This window comes from Rissa tridactyla, chromosome 2, assembly GCF_028500815.1.
Source record: "Rissa tridactyla isolate bRisTri1 chromosome 2, bRisTri1.patW.cur.20221130, whole genome shotgun sequence".
Classification (NCBI taxonomy): Eukaryota; Metazoa; Chordata; class Aves; order Charadriiformes; family Laridae; genus Rissa; species Rissa tridactyla.
Genome location: NC_071467.1, coordinates 105,883,682 through 105,904,996, shown reverse-complemented (window position 1 = coordinate 105,904,996; position 21,315 = coordinate 105,883,682). Strand labels below are relative to the sequence as shown.

Below are 21,315 nucleotides of genomic sequence, written 5' to 3'. Positions count from 1 at the left end.
CAGTTAATTTGAAATCACTACATATCTCTGCGTTTTTTGTTATTTCTTTCCCCACACTCCTAGGCCCTCCCCAGCCTCCCTCTGGTTTTGCTGGGGAGAAGGCTGAAATCCATCTTGAAGCCAAGTGCCTGGCATAACGGGGGCAAAGCACACAATTAGAACATCCAAATGGTACAAACAAATAATAACAGTGTTAAAACCAATTTAATTGCTTTTCCTTTTTACCTGTATAAAAGACACATTGTTTTGTCCTAAATCATAATGTGCCAGATGTTGTCACAACACAGATGTTCAGAAATGATTTCCCATCTCTTCTGTTCCTTGAAGAAAAACAAAACTGATCGACCCAGTTCCTCCAAATCTATTTCAAGATGCCACTGGTAGAACACTGAAGTTCAAATACTTGGAAATAGGTAATGAACTCTCTTTGCTGTTCAGTTACAGATATCTTTTACAGCATGACAGTCAAGTAATTGTGTCTTGAACTTCTCAGGACACATCGGAGGCAGGGAAGCACTGATTTATACCGTGTCTTTTTTTGCAGAGGAGGAAATTTGGAAACCCAAAGAGAAGACAGCTGAAATTTTTTGCCTATGATCCCTTAATTATAGTAGCAAGAGTTATCCAGTGTTACACCCTTAGGTCCTGGCGGGATTCTCAGCACTTGGGTAAAGCAGCTAAAGCTGGAGATCTGATAATTAAAACATGAAAAATTACGAACGTTTCTGCAAACTTAAATTGCACAGGATAGCAAACGTCTTTGGCAAAGAGGTAAACACATCCCCTGTCTCTAAGCTTACAGTACCATGCTTCCATCACACCGTCACCCTTCCTGCCCCTTAGCAGTATGCATCCTTTTGCAGGTAGGGAAAATAAGTTCTGTTAAAAACTAAAGGGAATTATTTAATGTACACAGGCACGCAGATTACACAATGAAGCAGGACATTCCTGTAGGTTCTCCCCTTCTGAAATTATTTTCCAAGTCATTCTTGGTGTCAACTTTAAATATCCATTTTTCTTTCTCAAGTTACTTGGGTACTATCATCAGCTTGCTTTAGTGACGGTTTGCTGGAAAGCTCACTTCTGCACAAAAGCAGCACACCCTCGGAAGCAGACTGTTTTGCGAGTTATTAGTTTCGATGTTATTGTATCCATACCACTCAGTGATCCAAAAACCCTCCCACCAGGACAAGGGAAGGCTAAGTTTCCCCAGCTGCAGACAAGAGTTTGCGGCACCGGCTCTCTGATTTGTCGTCCTGGCCCCGGAGGGGGCACGGTGTGGTCAGCTCGGGAGCCCAGTAACAAAAGGGGAAGCGCAGAGGGAAGGCGCTCGCAGGGCGGCCGACAGCCAGAGGAGCTCACACCGGCCAGGGAAGCCCGGCACCGGCCGCACCGGGGCGGGGGGGAGGGGGGGCGGGTCATGGCCGCCGGCGGCGAGTGAGGAGCGGGCAGAGTCCTGGGGCTGCGCTGGAGGCAAAGAGCGGCCGGGCGTGCCCCATGGGCGGCCGGGCGAGTCTGGCGTGCCGCGGGAGGGAGCTGCGTCCCCTGCCCCGTCGCCGCTGGGCGCGAGAAGAGGCTGAGACGATGATTCAGGTACGAGGGACGTGCTCCCCAGCCCCGGCGCGGAAGGGGCGGCGGGGCGGGTTTCGGCGCTGCCGGCCCGCGGCCACCCCCGCCCGGCTCGGCGCCGCCGCCGAAGGGCGGGCCGCGGGGAGGCGCCTGCGTCCGGCGCCGAGAGCATCGCTTCGCCTCGCCTCGCCCCGCCGGGCTCGGCCGCTGGGCGCCGGCGGCAACTCCGCATCGCCTGGGGCGGCGGGGGCCGGGTGGGGGGGGCGGAGGGTGTGCGTGGCAGCGGCCGCGCCCGCCTTTCTCCGCGGCAGCGAGGAAAGCAAAGGCGCGGGTACGCGAGGCGGCGTCTCGGCGCCCTCCGTAACTCCTTGCCAGGGGCTTCCTAGCGCTCCGCTGGCCTCCAGTGCGTAGGCGGCAGCTCTCCCGCTGCGCCGGCTCGGTCAGGGGGGACTGAGCCCACGGAACTCGGTCAGCAGCGCGCTGCTGCCCTGCGACACCGGCAGCAGCTGGCACACGCCACGGTATGCGTTCGCCTTCCTGCTCCTGTAAATATTCTCTTGTTACTTTTGAATATGCACCTGACTCGCATTTTGGGGCAGCTACGGAACAGAAATGTCCAAAAATGAGGGCGGGTTGATAATCCTGAAGCACACATAGGAACTTTTCACGGGTGTGAAAGTTTGATCGACTTTAAATAATTCTGGTTTTAAACCCATTTGATCTCAGTGATGGGTTCCCTTTGCCTTTATGACTGCACAAAAACAGAGAAACTTCCAAAATAGCAGCCTCTCGGCACAACTGCAAATAGGAAGTACCAGAAACCTCTCTAGAGCATTAGCCGAGAGGCTCAGAGCTACGCAGCTCATTCAAGCATCTGGTTTGTTAAGCAAACCTCTGGACCTTTGCAGTTTCATGCGCTTCCTTCGGGGTTACCTCTGACAGCTTTATTCAACAACAGCTTTTAATTAATTTTTAGCATATGTTTAAATGTTTTTGCTGACTCGGTTTGGCATACTATAGCAGTCTTAGCAGTTGCCCTCTCCTATTGCATGCTCAAGTGAGCAGCCTCTTTCATTTCAAATCTGTTCTGAAAGCATACGGTTTCTGTTGAAACCTTTTAGGATTGGTTTCCCAGAAATTAATGAATAATATACCACACAAGTGGTAACTGTGGGTATATGCACTAAATAATCCTTACTGGTTTCAAGCTCCCTTTGACTATCTCATGTGCACTCTGTCTGTGAAACCATCGCCATCGCTTTTGTGTGTCTAACATTTCAAACCAAGTGGTTTCAAATAACCATTTTATTATAAAAAGCTGCCAAGAGAATATCTGAGTCTATGTTTTCCTGCCAAAATTACTTTCCTCTGAGATGTAAGATGTCCAGCATTCAGTTGTAGACAAGTGACTCATTTAAAAGGCTGAAATTTTTGCCTTCTCTCAGAATTAGAAGGAGCTTTATTCCATTTAAAAGCATATACAATGATCTCCAGTGATCTCTTTAAACGGAAAGAAAAATTATTGTAACAAATTGTTTTTTTTCAGAGATTGATAAATATTAATTTTCTAGTAACTCTTAGCTCCAGCACCATGATTCCAATTTTAGAATCTCAATGGAGCATGCTTTACTAGAGGGAAGATTACGACTTGGTCATTGCACAGTGACTCAGTCGGCACCAGGACCCCAATTTTGCTGGATGCTCTTGAAACACATTAAGAAAATGTTCCCCACTATATGACTTTGGGAGCAAAAGCCATGCCTTGTTCTCATTTGCATGCTAGAACTTATATAGCTAGGCTTTAGTTAGGGAAGGGTAACCCTATTGCTTAGAAACAGTGTCACACTGGTGTGGTACCTGTTCATTATGACACTTCTGCCTCACTACACTTAGGTTCCTGTTTTAATTTGTGGCTGCCTGGGGCTGCTAATTGAGAGGCTGGTGCCCAGAGGGCTCTCCAGCTAATTAATGATATTAATACTGCTTAAGAGTAACTCCTTTTAAGCTAGAGTTTACTTTTAAGTTTGTTCTTAATTCTTCCTTTCCTTGTTAAGATATCTTGAAGGGTCAAGTGAACCTGAGCGTTGAACCCAGGAGCAAAAGAACAAGTTAATGATGTTAAACTCCTCTTTCTGTAACTCTTAAAAGGACAGGCAGAGGATAATACCAAGCAACGAGCAATAATGACAAGAAGGACATGGACCTGTTGGAACGGGTTCAAGCGGAGGGCCACAAAGATGATCTGAGGGCTGGAGCACCTCTGCTATGAGGACAGGCTGAGAGAGTTGGGGTTGTTCAGCCTGGAGAAGAGAAGGCTCCAGGGAGACCTTATAGAGGTCTTCCAGTACCTGAAGGGGGCCTACAGGAAAGATGGAGAGGGACTCTTCATCAGGGAGTGTAATGATAGGACACAGGGTAACAGTTTCAAGCTGAAAGAGGGTAGATTTAGATTAGATATCAGGAAAAAGTTCTTTCCTGTGAGGGTGGTGAGGCACTGGAACAGGTTGCCCAGGGAAGTTGTGGATGCCCCATCCCTGGAAGTGTTCAAGGCCAGGCTGGATGAGGCTTTGAGCAGCCTGGTCTAGTGGGAAGTTTCCCTGCCCATGGCAGGGGGGTTGGAACTAGATGGTCTTTAAGGTCCCTTCCAACCCGAACCATTCTGTGAATCTCTGATTCTGTAAAGAAATCTGGTAGTTGCCTTAGCACCAGTCTGCAGGGACTGCTGGGGCTAACTTCACCATCCTCATACCAAGTTCCATGAAATTGATGGTCTACATTTTTCTCTTATTATATATTAGTACAAATCAAGAGTTTCTTCTCTGAAACCACTTGGATTTCATCAGTTTTAAATTAGTATGAGTGATAGGGGAAGCTGGACTGGTAATTCTCAAAATATTGGTTATAAAATGAGTTCAAATGATGGCGTAGGCTCCAATTTGTGCTGCTGTTATGGAACAGAAAATGTGGGCAGGATTTATTAACATCAGTGGCTTTATTTTACATCTGGAACATGAAAAAGGAGGCAACAAGCAACAGCTTAAAATATAAGCTTTCTATATTGCTGAATTGCTATTGATCTTTTTCTTCCAGCAGGAAGATATATAATTATACAATAGGCCATCTGAATTTATACCACTGGGTGGTTCAAATAATTGTAATATTAGACATCCTGCCTCAGAATGTGGCAAAAGGTCTTAACACGAAGTTGAGGGGAAAATAGCATAAATTTGACTCTAGGAAGGTATTTTAAAGAGTGAGGGGGTTTGTTTGGTTTGTATTTTCAAGGGGAAGAATAGTTTTTTCTCGTGTGAATACACTAGACAAGTATGTTTGTCTTGGAATCAATGGAATCAAGCTAACTGAAAAATCGTCACTGATGCAACAGGTCTGCAATTATGGGTTTTGGTTAGGCGTTGTCCTAGGGTGGTTTATCAGTTTTCTGTGGGGGGCTGCTGTGACAGTGACTATTGAATTCCCCATTCAGTTTGGACTGGAGTCAGGCAATGCACACACCAGCCCTGGCTCAGTTTCTGTAGGCAATCCTTCCTGAGCAGATCCCAGTGTTACCTGGAAACTCATTGTCTTAATCTTTACTTTTTAACCATGTATTTAAATTTCTTTTTCTTTGTGTATAATACTGTAAAGGAGGTCAGAGTCCCTGAACAATCTTTAGTGAGTGAGGTCAGATTTCTTACAGGAGCATTTCTTGGGATGGTTTTTTTTTCCTTGGAAATCGAGTGTGGGAGATAGGAACCTGTTTGCATATAGTCTCTGATAATTTCAGTTCAAGGACTGGTGTATTCACAGCTCATAACATTTTATGATAAAAAAACACCTGTGGTTTGCATTGCTGATATTCTCTTGAAAAAGACAAACGGTATATGAGTCCTGCTGTCTTATATCAGCAAGCAAAAACGCAATAGGGAAAACCAAAGTGCAAAGGTAAATAAAATAACTTTTTTCAGAGTTGCTCAGCAAATACATAAAAAACTTCAGGTTTCCTGATCCTCAGTGTAATGCTTTTCCACTGAAGCATATTACTTTTTAAGCAATGAGTTGTCACTTGTGCAAAGCCATCAAAAAGGTCAGTCCAAATGCATCTCTGTACTGTCTTTCTCTGTACAGCAGGCTTCCATGTTATATCGTAGTCTCTCTGACTCTGGGTTAAAACGTGCAAATGTGAGGATGTTACTCTACATCAGAGAGTAGTCACCAATATTACACAGTCCATAATCCCCCTGTAGGAATACTCGGGCTTCTGCTACTAATGACCTATTTGTACAGATGGAAAAAATAGGAAAAAAAGTAATTTTTCCAGGAAGAAAGTTTTTAAAGGGTTTTTGGATTGAATACGAAGCAAATAGCAGCATTGACCCCAAAAGCCCACAAGTTTAGAAGTCTTTATCATCGTTTCCTTGTATGGTGTTATGCAACAGAAAAGTCAGAATAAAAACAAGAATCCTTCCTGAAGTGCAAGTTGTCTATCATATTTTTAATGACCAAAGTAAGGAAAAAGCTTTTCAAAAACCTCAAGCAAGTTTAGCTGCTGTATCACTTAGATTTCCAAGTGGTCTCAGAAAGGTGAAGTACACTGAGACATAATGGCTGTTACTGGAAAGAATTACATCTGCACTTCAGTATCGTGCCTTCTGTCTGACAACTGTGATACATCCTGTGGAAAATGGGCTGGATAGCTTTCAGTTATTTTAATCCGGTTTTATAGCAGTTTTCAGCAAGAGGGAAGTAAAGATTTTTTCAGAAAAATAAATGCAGCTTCAAAACTTAACAAAAATACAATTTCTTAGAGGAACTGATAAGCCAAGGATTTAAACAACTTTTTCCTTCCTGAAGAATATTGAGTGAATAGTAGGGAAGACAAAGTTCCCCAAACAGCTCAGTTACTGCCCTCAAGTGATGTCCCGTAAGATGAGCAACTTTCCCATGAAACTTATAATAGAAAACAATTTTTTTTAGAGTTTGTGGTTTACTTTGAGCATTGCTGTTGCTTTATAATTTCAGAATTGTTTCTTACCATAGACTATGAATGTTAAATTGTATTATTGTAAAAGAAGATTAGTTGTTGGTTCTGTTTGGTTTTTTGTTGTGGTTTTGTGTTTTGTTTTGTTTTTTTTATCTGAATAGGGAAGTTTCCTGGATCTTGGGCAGCCTTGGTTATCCAGAAAACTGATAGACTAAAAGTCTCAGAGAACAATGAGGGCGAAATGCATTGATTGAATACAAGTAGGAACAATCTGCTTCAAATCTAGCTGGTTAAAAGCAAGGAGGTTACATAGTTTCAGTCACCCCACCATTTCATAAAGCTGTTTCTTTGCACAGATGGTTCAGATCACAATTCCGTCACTGACACACATTGTTTAATCATCCAAACCAATGATTAAATTATCATAATTGTTATTCAAAACATGTGAGTCCTTTTATGATACGCGCAATGAGAATCATGCTCCTTTTTCCTATTTGTCCTTCATGCCAGCTGGTCCTTCCTCCTGACCTCAGGGCTGATGCAGATCCCATGGCCCTTCAATGTCAGAGGGAGCTCCTGCTGATTTTAATAAATGCTTGAGTAGCACTGGTGCCTGAGCAGTCCTGGCCTCTCTCCTGAAAAAGTAAAATGTTAGCAGCATTTTCCTTCCTCCTCCACTCTGCTCTACTCATGTAAGAGGTTGAGGAATCATCATGAGTCTGCCGTGGTTGAATGTGTACTTAGCTCCGGTATCAGGGTTCTTCGTTCAACAAAGCACTTGAACATTACGCAATTTTTAAAGCCTTTTCCTATACAATAGAATCCTTACAGGCTTATGTGATCTTGACGTGTCTAGAAATTGAAAAAGGATTTTAAAGATGACATATATTTACAGAATTAAAGCTTAGGAACTTTTAATCCCCTAGTGACTATGTATGGAGCTGGTCACGGTAAATTTCCCCCTCTTCCCCAAACATAACAACCATTATCATTATGCCCTCTTGTATTTTCCTCTGAAGAGATAACTACTTGATATTTCCTTTTGCTTTCTTGCATCCTCTCAGATACTCTTACAAAAACAGCTTTCTTGCCCACTGCCCTCTTTTTTTCTCCTAATGTGAGTGCATAGGTCACAGGATGCTTGGGTGTGAAACTGTATCTGTGATGTATCCTGGTACAGATTTTCACTTGACTAACCCTGATATGTCATAATTTAACATGCTTAGTTGTTTATGTATAACACAGGCCCTGGTTTAAATATCTGCAGTTGCTGAATGGGTGTCTGATTCTATGGCTCTTACAGCAACAAAACTTCCAATGCTGAACCCAGCTCTTTGTGGATTTCTTCCAGCGTTATAAGAGAGGTTTAAGAATCCTAATTCAGTCTCTGAAAGCTGAAAGTTACTGCTTAAAAACTCCAGGCAAATGAAGATACCTCTTACCCAGGAAATAATTTATACAGGATACAGTGCCCTGGCAGTTAAAATACAAATGCCCTGCAGAAAATGAAACTTAGACTTCAGGGGGCTTTTTCATCTTTAGCATGGGTGGTAGTTAACAGTATTCTTCATGTTAACCTTCTTACGTATGCGCTGGGTTGGGGAGGTATATATGGGAGGGACCAAGAGAGGAAAAGGAGATTTAAGTTAGAAGCCAGCTGACAGTTTGCAAGAAACTCTGTAAGCTCATATCCTGTACTCCTGCTTTATTTACGTGAATTCCCACTACCTAGGTTTGACCATTAGAAAAGAGGCTATGGTACACAGTACGTGACAAGACTGAGTCCCAGTGACTGGATGTTGCAGCTACCTTCATGTTGTGAATTCATTTTACATGACCTGCAGCTTTCTGTAATTGATCACTTCTGGGAAAAACCTTTCCCCTCCACATGACGAAAAAAAACTAAACCTCAAATGTGCAGTGACTGTCCCTTAAAAAAAAGATGAAGAGAAAACAGCAGTGCACTAACTTTTTTTTTTTCCTTTTCTCCTTCCAGCCTGCTCTGTTTTTAATACATAAAGAGCTAAAATAAGCGTGTTTAGATTTTCCAGCTAGACGTGATTTTGCCACGCTAACTCAATTTAACACAGTGGGAATGTAAAAGGTAAGCATGTGCCCAGTGCTGAATGTGTGTTAGGTGTTTCTCACTGCGTGCGAGGGGTTGAGATTATTTTTGACTTAGTTTGTGCCCTCTGTAGTTCCTTGCAAGATGGTGGGGAGAGGAGTTTGTGCTTCGTAACAACTGAAGGCATTATGAGGTGCTGTTTGGCAGCTCACCCATTTAGGACTTGAATAACGTTTTTGTCCTTAGAAAAAAAGCATTAAAATAGTCCAGGATTTCTTGCAGTTGTCCAGCATTCTATGCAGTCTTGGCCCTACTATTTCACCAATTTCTGAGTCCGAAATTATTATTCTGTTTAACTGGTAGCTCATTTTTCTTGTGGAATCACTATGGGGTGTTTTTATGAAACTCTTGTTTTCTTGTTCAATGACCTGCCAGTTGTAAGATCAAATGGGAAAGAAAATTTGACCTAGATGGCACAGTGCAAATTTTATCACCATAGAAGCACAGCAAGAATCAGTATGAGAATCACCTCAAATGTATATGTACACCTTTATGCTTTATGTCTGAAACAATTATTTCATTTAAGTTCTGTGTGAAATCTGTTCAGATGATCACTGAAAATACCTCTATGTTCAAAATTAGTAGCACGCGCAAAATAAAACTTGTATGTAAAGTCCCAGAGGTTCTTTTTCAAATTAAGCAGATGTCACTTATAAGAAGTATGGGAATTTTTAGGTTACTACTTTGATTGCAATTTTGCAGATTTTTCCATTGTCTCTGTCACAACACAGCACTTTTTCATTGTGGCTGTAATGAAATAAATGGAATGGTGAAAAGACACTTAACCAAAAAAACTTGGTAGCACAGTCTGTAACAGATCTTCTTTAACAGATCTGTGCTTTAACCATCAGTCAATACAGCTTTCTCCAATAATGGGTTCCTGGGTATTTATTTTTAGAAAATCTTTGCAATTAAAGCCAAATACCACTGCTTTGTGGGTCCTCCCTTTTGGATTAAGGGCATAAATAGCTGTTTCAGCTATCATAAATAGCAGAGATGTGAAATGTTTTAGAGAGTCAACTGCCACTATTGTTTATCAGAGCTGTTCCAGGTCTGGGGAGAAAAAAATTGAATGAAGCCAGAGCTAACTGATGTGAATAGGTGCTCTCATTCGTTTCTGGCCTGTTTCGTTTTATAACACATACATAAAACTACAGGAAGAAGTCTTCAGGCTGATAGGGTAAAGTGAAGTTTATCTCAAAGTCTTTGAGGTTCCTACTTATAATCAGCCATCCAGTACATTTTCTTGTAAGGACTCATCAAACCTCAAGAGCTTGCGAAGGCCAGGATGACCACTTCAGATCACGATGGTCGGGTGGTGGTTCAGTCTGGAATTTCTGAATTGGCTTTTGAAAACAGAATTCATTCCAAAATCCCATGTGATGACCAGCTTTGAGGATGCCTTGCTCCCTGACAATGCTGATGTTAATCCACAGATTTGTCATGCCGCTGCACTTGGTTTATAGATCTTCCCACTGGCCCTGGTCCATCTGGTCATGGAAGTTACTCCCTCTCTGGGGATGGGCCAACCCCTGTTCTATCTTAGTTGTTTCTGGCTTCCAACCTCAGACATCTGGTAATATAAGGAGAGATGATAATACAAGAGTCATCTTGAGGTGATTTACTATTGTCTAAAACCCTTTTGGACGCTGTGGACTTTACGAAAAGTTGGTTTTGTCCCAGATCCCCTTTGAAGTCACCAAAGCTACGACTTCTCTGTCACTTCTTGGACACTTAAGTTATAATGATAATCCTAATTGCACCTTTACTCCCTGGGTATGAATATGAGCAGTTTCTACAGCGTAAGTTTAGGTTTTAAAAAAACCTAATACATATATTTTTACAGAACATAGCACATAATCTGCATGTTTACATGTGAGAGTACATATGTGAACATATTCACGTGCTCACACTGGTTGTTATTCATATCTCAAGTTACTTGTGAACCCCAGAATGTATTTGACCACATGGCTAAACTGGTAATGTATTAATTTTAAGTGATGCAACATAAAGCAATAAATCATGATGATGATGGGTCTAGGGCACAACGCAGAGCTGTTCCTCTCCTTAGGTCATGATTTTTAACAGTTGAGTTATGCCTTTATATACGCTGCCTTACACATGGTGTGAAGTCAGCCATTTTTTCAGGAGCTGTGACACATAGATCAAGACATATCTTTTTGGTTCCGGTACAGATTTCAGGACGGAGGAACCAGGTTGGTTATATTTTGACTGTGGGACTTGCAAAAGCTGTATTAAACTGCTGTTTAATAAACTTGCAAGAGCTCTATTAAATTTCCTGCTCTCACAACTAGCTGGCCGTGGTCCTTTCTTACCTTCTGCCCTGAGAAGACTGTCATCCACAAACCTTCCCAGCTCTGACTTACCCCCAGTGCATCTAACACTGTGGAGGCATTAACCGTCCATTACTCGTCTGGCTGGAAGGTGGAGCACAGCTGATGGAATATAGGCTGTTGCTTTTGGATAACCACTGTTACCAATACTTGCCACAATGTTTGGCCGTGCCACCAGGGCACCAGGGAGAGGGCTGTGTGTGACATTCAGGGAGAAAACATGTGGAGAGAACCGGGACAATATGTGGAAATACTACATATTCTTCTCTTTCTGTTTATTGATGGAGAGCTGCCAGGGATGAATCAGAGCTTGATGTCATAAGCCACTTCTTATTTATCAAAAACAGTTGTAAGAGGGGCAGATGTGCTGTTCAGCATCTTGTTTCTGTTGCTCCTTGTTCTCTGTCATCCAGCTATAGAACACTAACGAAGAGCCTACTCCTAATGCTTTTTTTGTCAGTTATCCAAGCAATCAGAGCCAACAGATGCTTTTTTTAAAGTAATAGACTCTCAGAAACTAATGCAAGTTTGGGACTTGAAAGAGCAAAAGGTTTTCATTATGTTTTTAAAGCAAATGTCAAATATAAACTCTTTTTCATGTCCATATAAGCCCAAAGGGCATGGAACGCCTGCTTCCTGCCAAATCTGGTATTAACTATGGCTATCACTTAGAGGGAAATTAAAACCATTTGGGTCTTTGTCCATGAAGGCTCCCCATGTGATTTATGAAGGCTCTCTGTAGATTTATTGCAACTTCGGTCCACGGGTTTTCAGTGCATGTATTCAGGATGGTGCTTCAGCGACGGGCCGATCACGTGGACTTGAATGCAGTTGTCCAAGGGCCTCATTTAAGTATATGCACAGTGGCACCGGGACCTAGCTGTGGGTGTGTGCCCACACGCATGGTGCGAGAGAGGGATGATACAGGAGATGAGTGAGTTCAACCTGGGGATTTTGACCTGGATTTCATACAGCTGTAATTTTGCTGAGCAGTTAATCAAAGGGTTGTATTTTTATCCTGTCTTTAAGGTATTTGGAACAGTTTTTTCCTTGCCTTTGTGCTTAAGCAGGGGAAAATGCTGCTTTGTGCCTGAGTGTGTTTGATGGGCACCGTAAGAAGAACTATATTCACGTGAAAATAATGATTGTGAGTATAGCACTTCACTCAGCTCTTCCAGCGCCATGGCACCAGTGGCAGTGCTAACCTGAGGAGGGCTGAAGTCATGCAGAAGGAAGTCTGGTGGCCAATCTTTTGCCCCGAGCTCCTGTGGTTGTAACTTGCTTAAGTAGGAGAAAGCTGAGGTTCGCAGTTACTCTTGACACAAAAGCGTGTCTTCTGTTAGCTGCTTACAAGATAATTGATCCATAGCATTTCCCTGAGTCAGTCCTAACTTATCCTGTTGACTTCTGGGTAGTTTTAGTTGCATCAAGTATGTCCCCACCTGGGAAAAGAAGAGAATCTGTTGGCTGAAAGTGAACAAAACCTGCTGGATTTTAGGCTTTGTGGTGTTTAAAACCAGGGATCTGAAGGCAAAAGCTGTAGCGTTCTTCACTGTGGAACCATGCCAGAACACTACGGGGATAGCTTTTCTCTCCTCACCCTTCATTTGGAAGGAATTCCTATTTAGGAACGTGTTTACACACGTAGCATGAAGACTTTCATGATGTGAGGGTCTGTACAAAAGGAACAGTGACAGAACCCTCAAAAATAGTGATGGGGCAGCATCTGTGTCACCAAACCATGACACTGCTGTTTTCCCCACAGAAAAAGGAGTGTGTTTTTAATGTAGCAGCTGGGATCAATGAATGCACTGAACATCCATAAAAGGAGAAGTGGAAGAATACTGTTTTGAAAGCAAAAAGATGTTTTCCTCATTCATCTTATTTCTCACTTGCAGTCCATCTTGAAAGGCCATTGATGCTAAATATTCATTATAAAATGTAGAATTAATTGACCAGAACCAAGTGCTTGGTTTCGTTGTGGATGGCCCCATCTTTAGAGGCAGAGGCTCTTCTAGAAGGGTGGAAGCTGAGCCTTAGGCAGCTCTGACTGAGACAGCAATGCTTGCGTATTCTTAGGTTTTGCAGCTCTGTTGAAGTTGTCAGTGTTAACAGCATTGGAATGTCGTTCAAAAACTTAGCAAACCTGAACTGGTTTCAGTAATGTTGGAGGGCATTAGATGGAAAAATGAATTGCATGGAACTCACCAGAGAACAGTATTTTCAGCTTAAATTGCTTTAAACTCCTTTTAATCCAATTTAGAGCAAGTTAGTTGCAGAGGACTGGCTCACAAGCGTTGAAAATATAATCTTAACCTTTTGCTGAAACATGGTGAGAATGAGAAAATAGGATGAAAATGATTAACCTTGCCACAGGATTGTGCACAACATACTTTAAAGTGGTAGCTGTTATGAAATACACTGTGGATTTAATAATTTCCTTGTAAATATTCATATTCTCCCTGTCGCTTCCACATGCCGTATGAATTTTCATTAAGAAATTTATGTATTATACTTTGTCACAAAAAATAAAAGCAAGGAATAAATAAATAGCAAGAATCCTTCTATACTGCAGTTGCATTTCAGTGCTATCTTCGGTGTTTTGATCAATTATCAGCATAACTTTTTAAAGCTAAAGATGCGCTTAGTTAAATTATTGCCTTCAACACTTTTGTATCTTGGATGTGACTGCAAACTAAAACCTGGCTTATACTTATAAAACGCGGACAGGGCAAATATGAAAAGTGCATTTTCAGTCGATGTTTCCTGAGAAGAAAGATTTGAGTTGGGAGTTTATGGTATGAAGCTGGGATCCTGACTTGAGTAAGCATCGATTCACAGGGATTTGACACAGATGAATGGACTGCTGGCTGCTGGATTCTTGAAAATTCTTTGAACCTCCATTTTTGGCTAATGGTGGGGGGAGAATCACATTTTGCCCTTCCTGTAATAAGTCAGAAAAAAATTGCCACAAGGCATTCCTCCTCTAAAATCCTGTTGGCAGTTTGGGCCATTATACGGAAACTGCGAGCCAGGATTAGAAAGGAAACCTTGCCAAGAAATCCTGAAAATAGAAAGCTGAAAAACATTACTGGTGCTGGAAGACTTACAATTCTAATTACTTTCATATTGTGGCCTTAAACTCTATGAAGATCAGAGTGCATTGAGAGCATTCTTCTGAAATACTTGCTGATTTTTAAAAAACTTGCAAGCTGGACATTGAGCTATGGATCATATTCTCCGAAATGCGAAGAAATCTGACTGCCTCAGTATATAAGGTAAAATTAAGAAAGCCTATTACAGAGGCAGTTTCCCACCCCTGCTCCACCCCTTATACTGTCCTTTTAGCTGAGGGGATAATTGGATTCTGGAATGCAGAGGAATTTATAGTTAAACCTCACTTGATCCAAATATTAATACTGTTTTCTTATTTGAAGGGGATAATTTTGCTGTAAGCTACATCTTAAAAAGAAAACACAATCATGCTGAAAAAAATATTTAATAAATAAATATTTCTAATACTTTTAAAAGGCTGTGTATTTTCACCCTCCACATGACTTTTGCTTGCTCTGTGTAAGCTATTTTTCATGTATGCTCTTGTAGACTAAATATTGATCTAATAGAGTGTAGGGATTATAACCTGTTTTGTTTTTCTTTTAAATAACACGTGAAAATGTTTAACTGGGACATAGCATTGTGAGCTGTGCGATACCTGTGAGCCTAGTTCTCACAGTTGAATCTAATAGAGTGTAGCGTTGCTAGAGCCAGAACATCAACCCCAGATCTTTCATTAGGAAAGGCCTCTCTGTAACTGGTCCTTACCCTTCTGATTGTTGCCACTGTTACTGATCTGGATATCCCTGAATAGCTGTGGTATCCTTTTGCAACGTGCGTTGCTGGTGGTGAAAGTTTTCCAGTGCTGGGAGGGAGGTGTGGCTTGAGAACATTGTGCTTTCCTTATAAAACTAGGAGTTGCGGTGGTAGCAGCAGCCGCCAGTGATTCTGCCCGGCATGGGTCCAGCACTGGGACAGAGTGTGAAGCCCCACAAACAAACAGGGCCACATGGGGCCATTTGGAATTACCGTGCATACCTGCACCTGGGACACTCTTGTAAATGCCATGGCCTCTCGCTATGTGATACAGAATTGATATTTTTAATTTCTTTTCATCCCTTGCCCCCCCCTCAAATTCCAGATAGATGTAGCAGGGTGGGTGGTGGGTTGAGAGACAGTTCAATGGCCATCCATCTAGTTATAATAGAAAGCATCAGCTGAACACAGCAAATGAAGTCTGGCTCCTGGAGAAGTGGATGAAGGCAAATGAATCCTAAGAAGAGTTCAACAACATGTTTTCTAACACTTCAGCTCGTGATTAATCTATCATAATTAGGACTAATTACCAAAAGAAGAAAAGGGAACATCAGAGTTACGCTGGTATAGGGCCACTGAAGTGAAACGTTCCCCAGTGTTTGTATGTGATGTGGTCTGCTCTAACCAAACCCTGTGGCAGTGGTAGGTCAAGGGAAATAGCCGTGGAAACAAATATGAAAGTCTTCCGGATGCTTTAATTAGGTCTAATACCTGGCCATGACAGTTTTGTCAGAGAAAAACAAAGGAAAATGAGTCCCATTGCCGCTGCCTTCCTCCTGTTCAGCCTTTCTCTTCTCTCCACCCCCAGCAATGCACACGGTGTTTGCTATGGGTTTGCTTGTTGTGATGTACAAATGAGTTGCTATGGGAAGTCAGAAGATATCCCTCTGAAACTGATTCTGGAGATCCTGAGAAACGTTTCACTGAAACTGTGACCATTTACCCAAAAGTTGGCTGTTCCTGTTTTAAGAATTTAATTTGCATTGGGGGGGGGGGGGGGGAAGGACCCTGAACTACAATATATTCACAAATTAGAAGGAATAAACAGATTCTGTTCTGTTTCTAATTAATTTCTATTTTTTATTGTACCTTCTTTTTTTCTTTTGCTTTAAAAATACATCCTGCTCCAGCAGACTTGAATTTTCAATGAAAAAAAATATTTAATCATTTCCTTCCTTTTCAGCTGTTGTAACTGTACTCTGTGAGTTACTACAGGAAGGGTATCTTATTCCTGACTTCCTGATCTGCCTGCAAGCTGATATCCGGTGCCCTCCTGAAACATGCAGTTTTGATTGCTCGTCCACCCAGCCATGCCGGATTTATGTAAACAAGGTTTATACATCTAAAGATGCCAGAGAAGCAGACGTTTTATGTTTACTCGGGATCTTTTTGCATCAGGAATTAGAGAACAAACAACACATCCAAAGCCACATGCCTTCTTTAATTGCACCTATATTAGATTTGATGAAGGATCACCGTTTTGTCAAGCAAGAGATTTTACTGATTAAATTACTGGCTGGTGGCTGTGCAAGCAGGCTCAGTCCTAAGTCTCTTTTTGGCTCTCAACAGAAGGAGAAACTGATCTATAACAGATACTACTGTTCCTTTTGCTTTCTTCCTACCCCATCTGTGTAACAAAGCTGCTGCCTGATCGCTCTCTTGACCTTAAGCGTTCTATGACTGGGAGAGCGGAATAAAAAGAGAGGGTAGAGTAGCAGGGACTCTGAAGTAGGAGTGCATGGATTTGTATGTGGAGATTCAAAAAGGAAGGGAGATAGTAAAGGAGATCTTGAACAGGAAGGATGAGATGTTGAATATGAAAGCAAGATCTGCAAAGAAAAGTAGAGAAGTGAAACAGAAAAATAGCTGAGGAAATCAGAGATGGGGTGGGGAAGATACCAGGAGAGGGAGCAAAAGATGAGAAACCGAGACGAGATAACTTACCAGAAGCTGTATAAATTTCTGTAATGTGTATGTATTGGCTTACATTAATATTTATCTAAAAGAATCTAGGCTTCCTACTTAAGTATCCCAGAAGATGATTTATTCAACCCATGTTAAGATTAGCTACTGCTGTTTGCTGACTACAGAGGGAGCCGAGACAGTTTAAACTTGAAGGCCAGCTTTTAGCTGGCAAAAGTTTGGTAAAATGATTTCTGCTTAGTGTATTACAGTTGGATATTTTTGTTTTAAAAATTGTAAAAGATGTGGCTTTCTTAGAGAGAAGAGATGTTGGCATTCTTGTAGGATCAGAATGGAACTGTAGGTCGGCAGCCTTACTGGTGGGAAGGAAAAATTGTTTAGGTCAAAACAATCTAGCTTGACGCTTACACTTTCTTTTCACCTGCGTGTGAAGAATATAACAATGTTTGGTTTGTGTGTGTGCTTTGCATATCAACTCTAATTGCTTTTCGGAGATCTTGCCAAATTGTGAGGGTGTAAATATAGGAAAGGTCTCTGAGCATGAAAAAAAAATAATAATTGTGATTACATATGAAACTTAATTCTGTTAATAAGCTGTCCCAGTCTCCACACTTGCAATTATGATCTCCCAAAACTCTAATTCCCATGACTGAGAATAGAAACCTTAGTTACTCTTACTCAGGGATCTTAATATGTTTCTTTGTCATCTGACTTCTAATTATTTATCTAGCAGCACTGAAAACTATGGGCTTATCTTCCAGTTGAGAAGGGAAATCATTGCTTTGAATTCAGTTGCGCTAACCTGGGATGCTTATGGAAAAAAACATTGCTAGTTGTTTTTCAGGGGAGAAATGAAGAATTTTTCACACGCACGTTTGCTTCTGCCATGTTTAAATGTGTGTCTTCTAGTGTAGGTGTTTCTCAGTCCCTGTTGTTTCGAAGTAAAGTATTAGGAACTTTTCTTTTCAATTCCCTGAAAAAGTCTTGAGCCTCTGAGTAGGGACCCACCAGAAAATGTCTTCTTGCTAAAATGCCGCAAGTAGTCTTAAGCACTCACAAGGTTTAGGTTCAACTGACTCCATTTGTGTACCTTCTTACTTGGAAAGCCAGAAGTATATGATGATGTTTGCCTTGGCTGTGCTGACACAAAAAAAGCAATGTGGTCACTGTGTATGTGAAAAATTAAAACACCAAAAAAGTAGGATATAGAATATTTCCATGGGAAATGAAAGGATTAAGTAGGCAAACAAAATTTTACATAGGACAGAAGAATATTTACTGGAATATATGGTCTCAGGATTAAATGTTTCGTACTCCTCTCTACATCTCTGAAGACTGAACTGCACAAATGAAAATAGCACATTACAGCCTGGCAGCCATCCTGACACAGATTATCTGAAAACCTTTTCCTGTATGATTCCAGGCCTGCGTTTGATGATTTTTATTATGAAGCCTGTAAAAAGTGAAATGCATGAATGTTTGCTGGATCCTCCATATAGCAGCTTTGCATAACCAGTTCTCTGGCCAGTTGTGCAGCACGCTCTCGTAGCCCTTGTCCTGTTTGCCGCGTTCATGCTGCCAGCACCCTCATCCTGACTGAAGCTGCGGTGGTGGTTTTTGTTGCTCAGAACAGCATCACCTTGTTGTATGAGCATCTATCAGGTGCCAGCTCTCTGACCTGATCCTGGGGGGAGTTATGGTTTGAGAAACCCATAACAATTTATTGTTATTTAGACAATTATTCTATCACCCGATGATCCCTCCCCACCCGTGAAGGATAATAGGGGAAAACAAAGAAACACGAGGGTTGAAATATAAATAGATTTAATAGGATAAGACTAAATAATTAACAGTAATACTAAAGAATCCAGTATTGATCCTGATACTAATATAGAGTAGACAAGGGTTTTACTCAACCACTTATATCATCAGGAAGCTGTGTGCTCCCAGCATTGGACAGCAGATGTTGGACACTGCCAGCGCTATGGCTTCAGGAGGACGGGAAGGGCTCAGGGGTCTGGCACCAGGGCAAGAAGTTCTCTGGACCGCTGCCATCAAGGGAGAGAGAGAACTACACAGCAAAGTTTCTAATTTATATTGAATGTGATGTTCATGGTATGAAATAATTGTGTTGGCCAGCTTGGGCCAAGTGCCCAGGTCTCTCTCCTCCTCACCCTGCACCTGGCAAGGCTCGAAGACACTGAGATCTTGAACGCCACGTAGCCTAGCTGGCTATAAAGTAAATATTTTCATGAATTTGGACACCGGAGTCTTCTAAAAGTGCAGTTTCCCCAAGCATGAGAAGAGAAATTAGTCCTGTGTTTTAGTCCTGTGTTGCTCAACCCAGGACAGGAGTAAAAACACTTATATATAGAAGAGAGCAGATGGTTTTTGCAGGGTTAGCGTATCAGCTATCATCTGCTGTTGCGGCAGAGGTGGAAAGAGGAGAGGCTCTGAAAAGCCCAGCCGGCAGCATCCTGCCCGGCCGGCCAGCCTGCGCTGCCGCCACGGGAGGGCGCTGCGCTCATCCCGCGCCACGGGCAATTACCGGGCACGGCCTCATTGCTGGGAAAGACGTTTGAAGTTTCAGGAGGAAGCGCCTCTTCATTTATTTATTTATTTATTTATTTATTTTAAACATCAAAACCGTAGCTCCTCCTCATTCTAGGACTAATTAAAGGGGCTCTCTTTTTAGTTGTAGGCCAGTATCTACGTGTTTATATGGTTTCATAGTGGTTACCATCAACAGCTTGTGACTTGATCTCCTTTCGCTATTACTCTGTCCTTTTCAATCTCCTTAATTAACCATCGCTGCCTCTTGTTTCCCTGTATATGCTTTTACTTTCCTTTTTATCCTTATTTTTCAGGGTGACTGTGTATTGTTTTATTTATCCTGTACCAACCACCTATATTTAAGATAATGGTTATGTAAATCAGGAAATGGCAGTATTAAGGATGCCCATGCAAAGAACCCAAAGGATAGCAAAACCAAAACCCAAACTCACTACCAAGAACAAATGCAAATATCTTAGGCCTATAAATAGCTCTTGATGTCTCGAAGTCAATCTCCTGAGTGGACTCTCTGATGAGCAAGGATGTGCTCACATGATGGTGTTCTTTTGATGGAGGCATGATTATAGTTTGCATCCTCCAGCTAACTACTGTTTTCAAGAAATCTGAAGGAACCATCCAGGATTGAAGTTGCTGAGTTTAAAAACTACTAGAGAAGACGCTAAAGACAGAGATCTAAAGCAAGGTGATTTTTTTGTACTCAGAAGAAATAGTTATGAAACCAAGCTAAAAATAGAAGAAAAAAAGACAAATGCATTGTGCAAGGCCACCACAGCCTGCTTTCTTGCACTTAGACATTTAGGATCTGCTACTTCTGACACTACAGCTTGCTGTGAACTTTCAGCTTGTCATAAGCATTAAACAAGCACATGTTTTATAATAAGCTGGAAGGCTTCTGGGAATAAATGAACTGCTCCAGCAAAAGCTGAGTCAGAAAAATATGGCAAACTTGCATGAGGATGCTCTGTAATAGGCATGTTTAAAAACCTCAGGCAGTTCTACTGCCACTGAGAGGTACTTTTTAAGAGGAGTAAATATAAATACAACACAGTTACATCCTCTTTCATGATAATTAAACCTTTATTGCTGTTAAACATTTTTTATAAAGGATATGCAGGTTACAGGCAAAAATGCTATTGGAATCTTTATCTCCTTGTAAAACTTCAAGTAATTTTGCTTTGATTTTAACTGCTCTAAGCTGATTATTAGAGACAGTAAAAGATTCACCTTTGGAGGCAGCTGACATTTGACCCATCTATCCATCAGTGAGAAGAAAGCTGTTGACTGGCAAGCCTGAGACAGGAGTTGAAAACTCTCTCATCAAAATACTCACTACAGTCTCAGAAATTAGGATGATTTGTTATACATCTGAATGGCCTCACTGGAAGAGAAGGGCCAGAGTCACTCCAATTAATCTTTTCAAGGACATTCTTTTCTCAAGTGTTAGCCATAATTATCTGCATTTCCACTGTACTAAGAAAGTGAACACTTTGACACAATACACTGTTGGTTGTGTCCTTCACATTACAGTCACTGGTATAGTTCCAATGTTTTCCCAGTTTCCCATGTAATCAACTGAGACACACCTAGTCAGGGGCACGGTGTATTCCAGATGTCAGTGGGTAAATCTGTATTGCAAGTATGGTTTTTTTTTATTGCTAGTTGCTACTTCTTTCTTTATTTTGTTATTTATGTCTCCAGGTTTTCTTGGTGAGAAAGATTATTTGTGTGAATAGAATAAGAAAAGTGAATGATGTTTTACCTTTCTGTGTCATTTTAAATTCTTTTCCTTCCTCTCAGTCTTTATTCACGGTGATTTTTTTTTGTCCTATAGCACAGTGAAGGACATTGGTCTTGAATATGTCTTTCCTTGGTGACTGAAATTAAAAGGAACGTGGGGTGTGTCAGGCTATATAGCATGA

At 41.6% G+C, this 21,315-nt stretch overlaps 1 protein-coding gene across 2 annotated transcripts in view; it reads left to right on the top strand.

Moving 5' to 3' along the window:
* The first annotated feature begins 1,458 nt into the window (after nucleotides 1-1,458).
* Nucleotides 1,459-21,315, top strand: part of TNS3 (tensin 3) — a 224,072-nt gene continuing 204,215 nt past the window's right edge. For both annotated transcript variants that reach the window (XM_054193532.1, XM_054193530.1), the window contains exon 1: nucleotides 1,459-1,593. In XM_054193532.1, coding sequence (XP_054049507.1) covers nucleotides 1,498-1,593 — 96 coding nt within the window. In that variant the 5' untranslated portion in view covers nucleotides 1,459-1,497. The remainder of the gene's footprint in view (nucleotides 1,594-21,315) is intronic.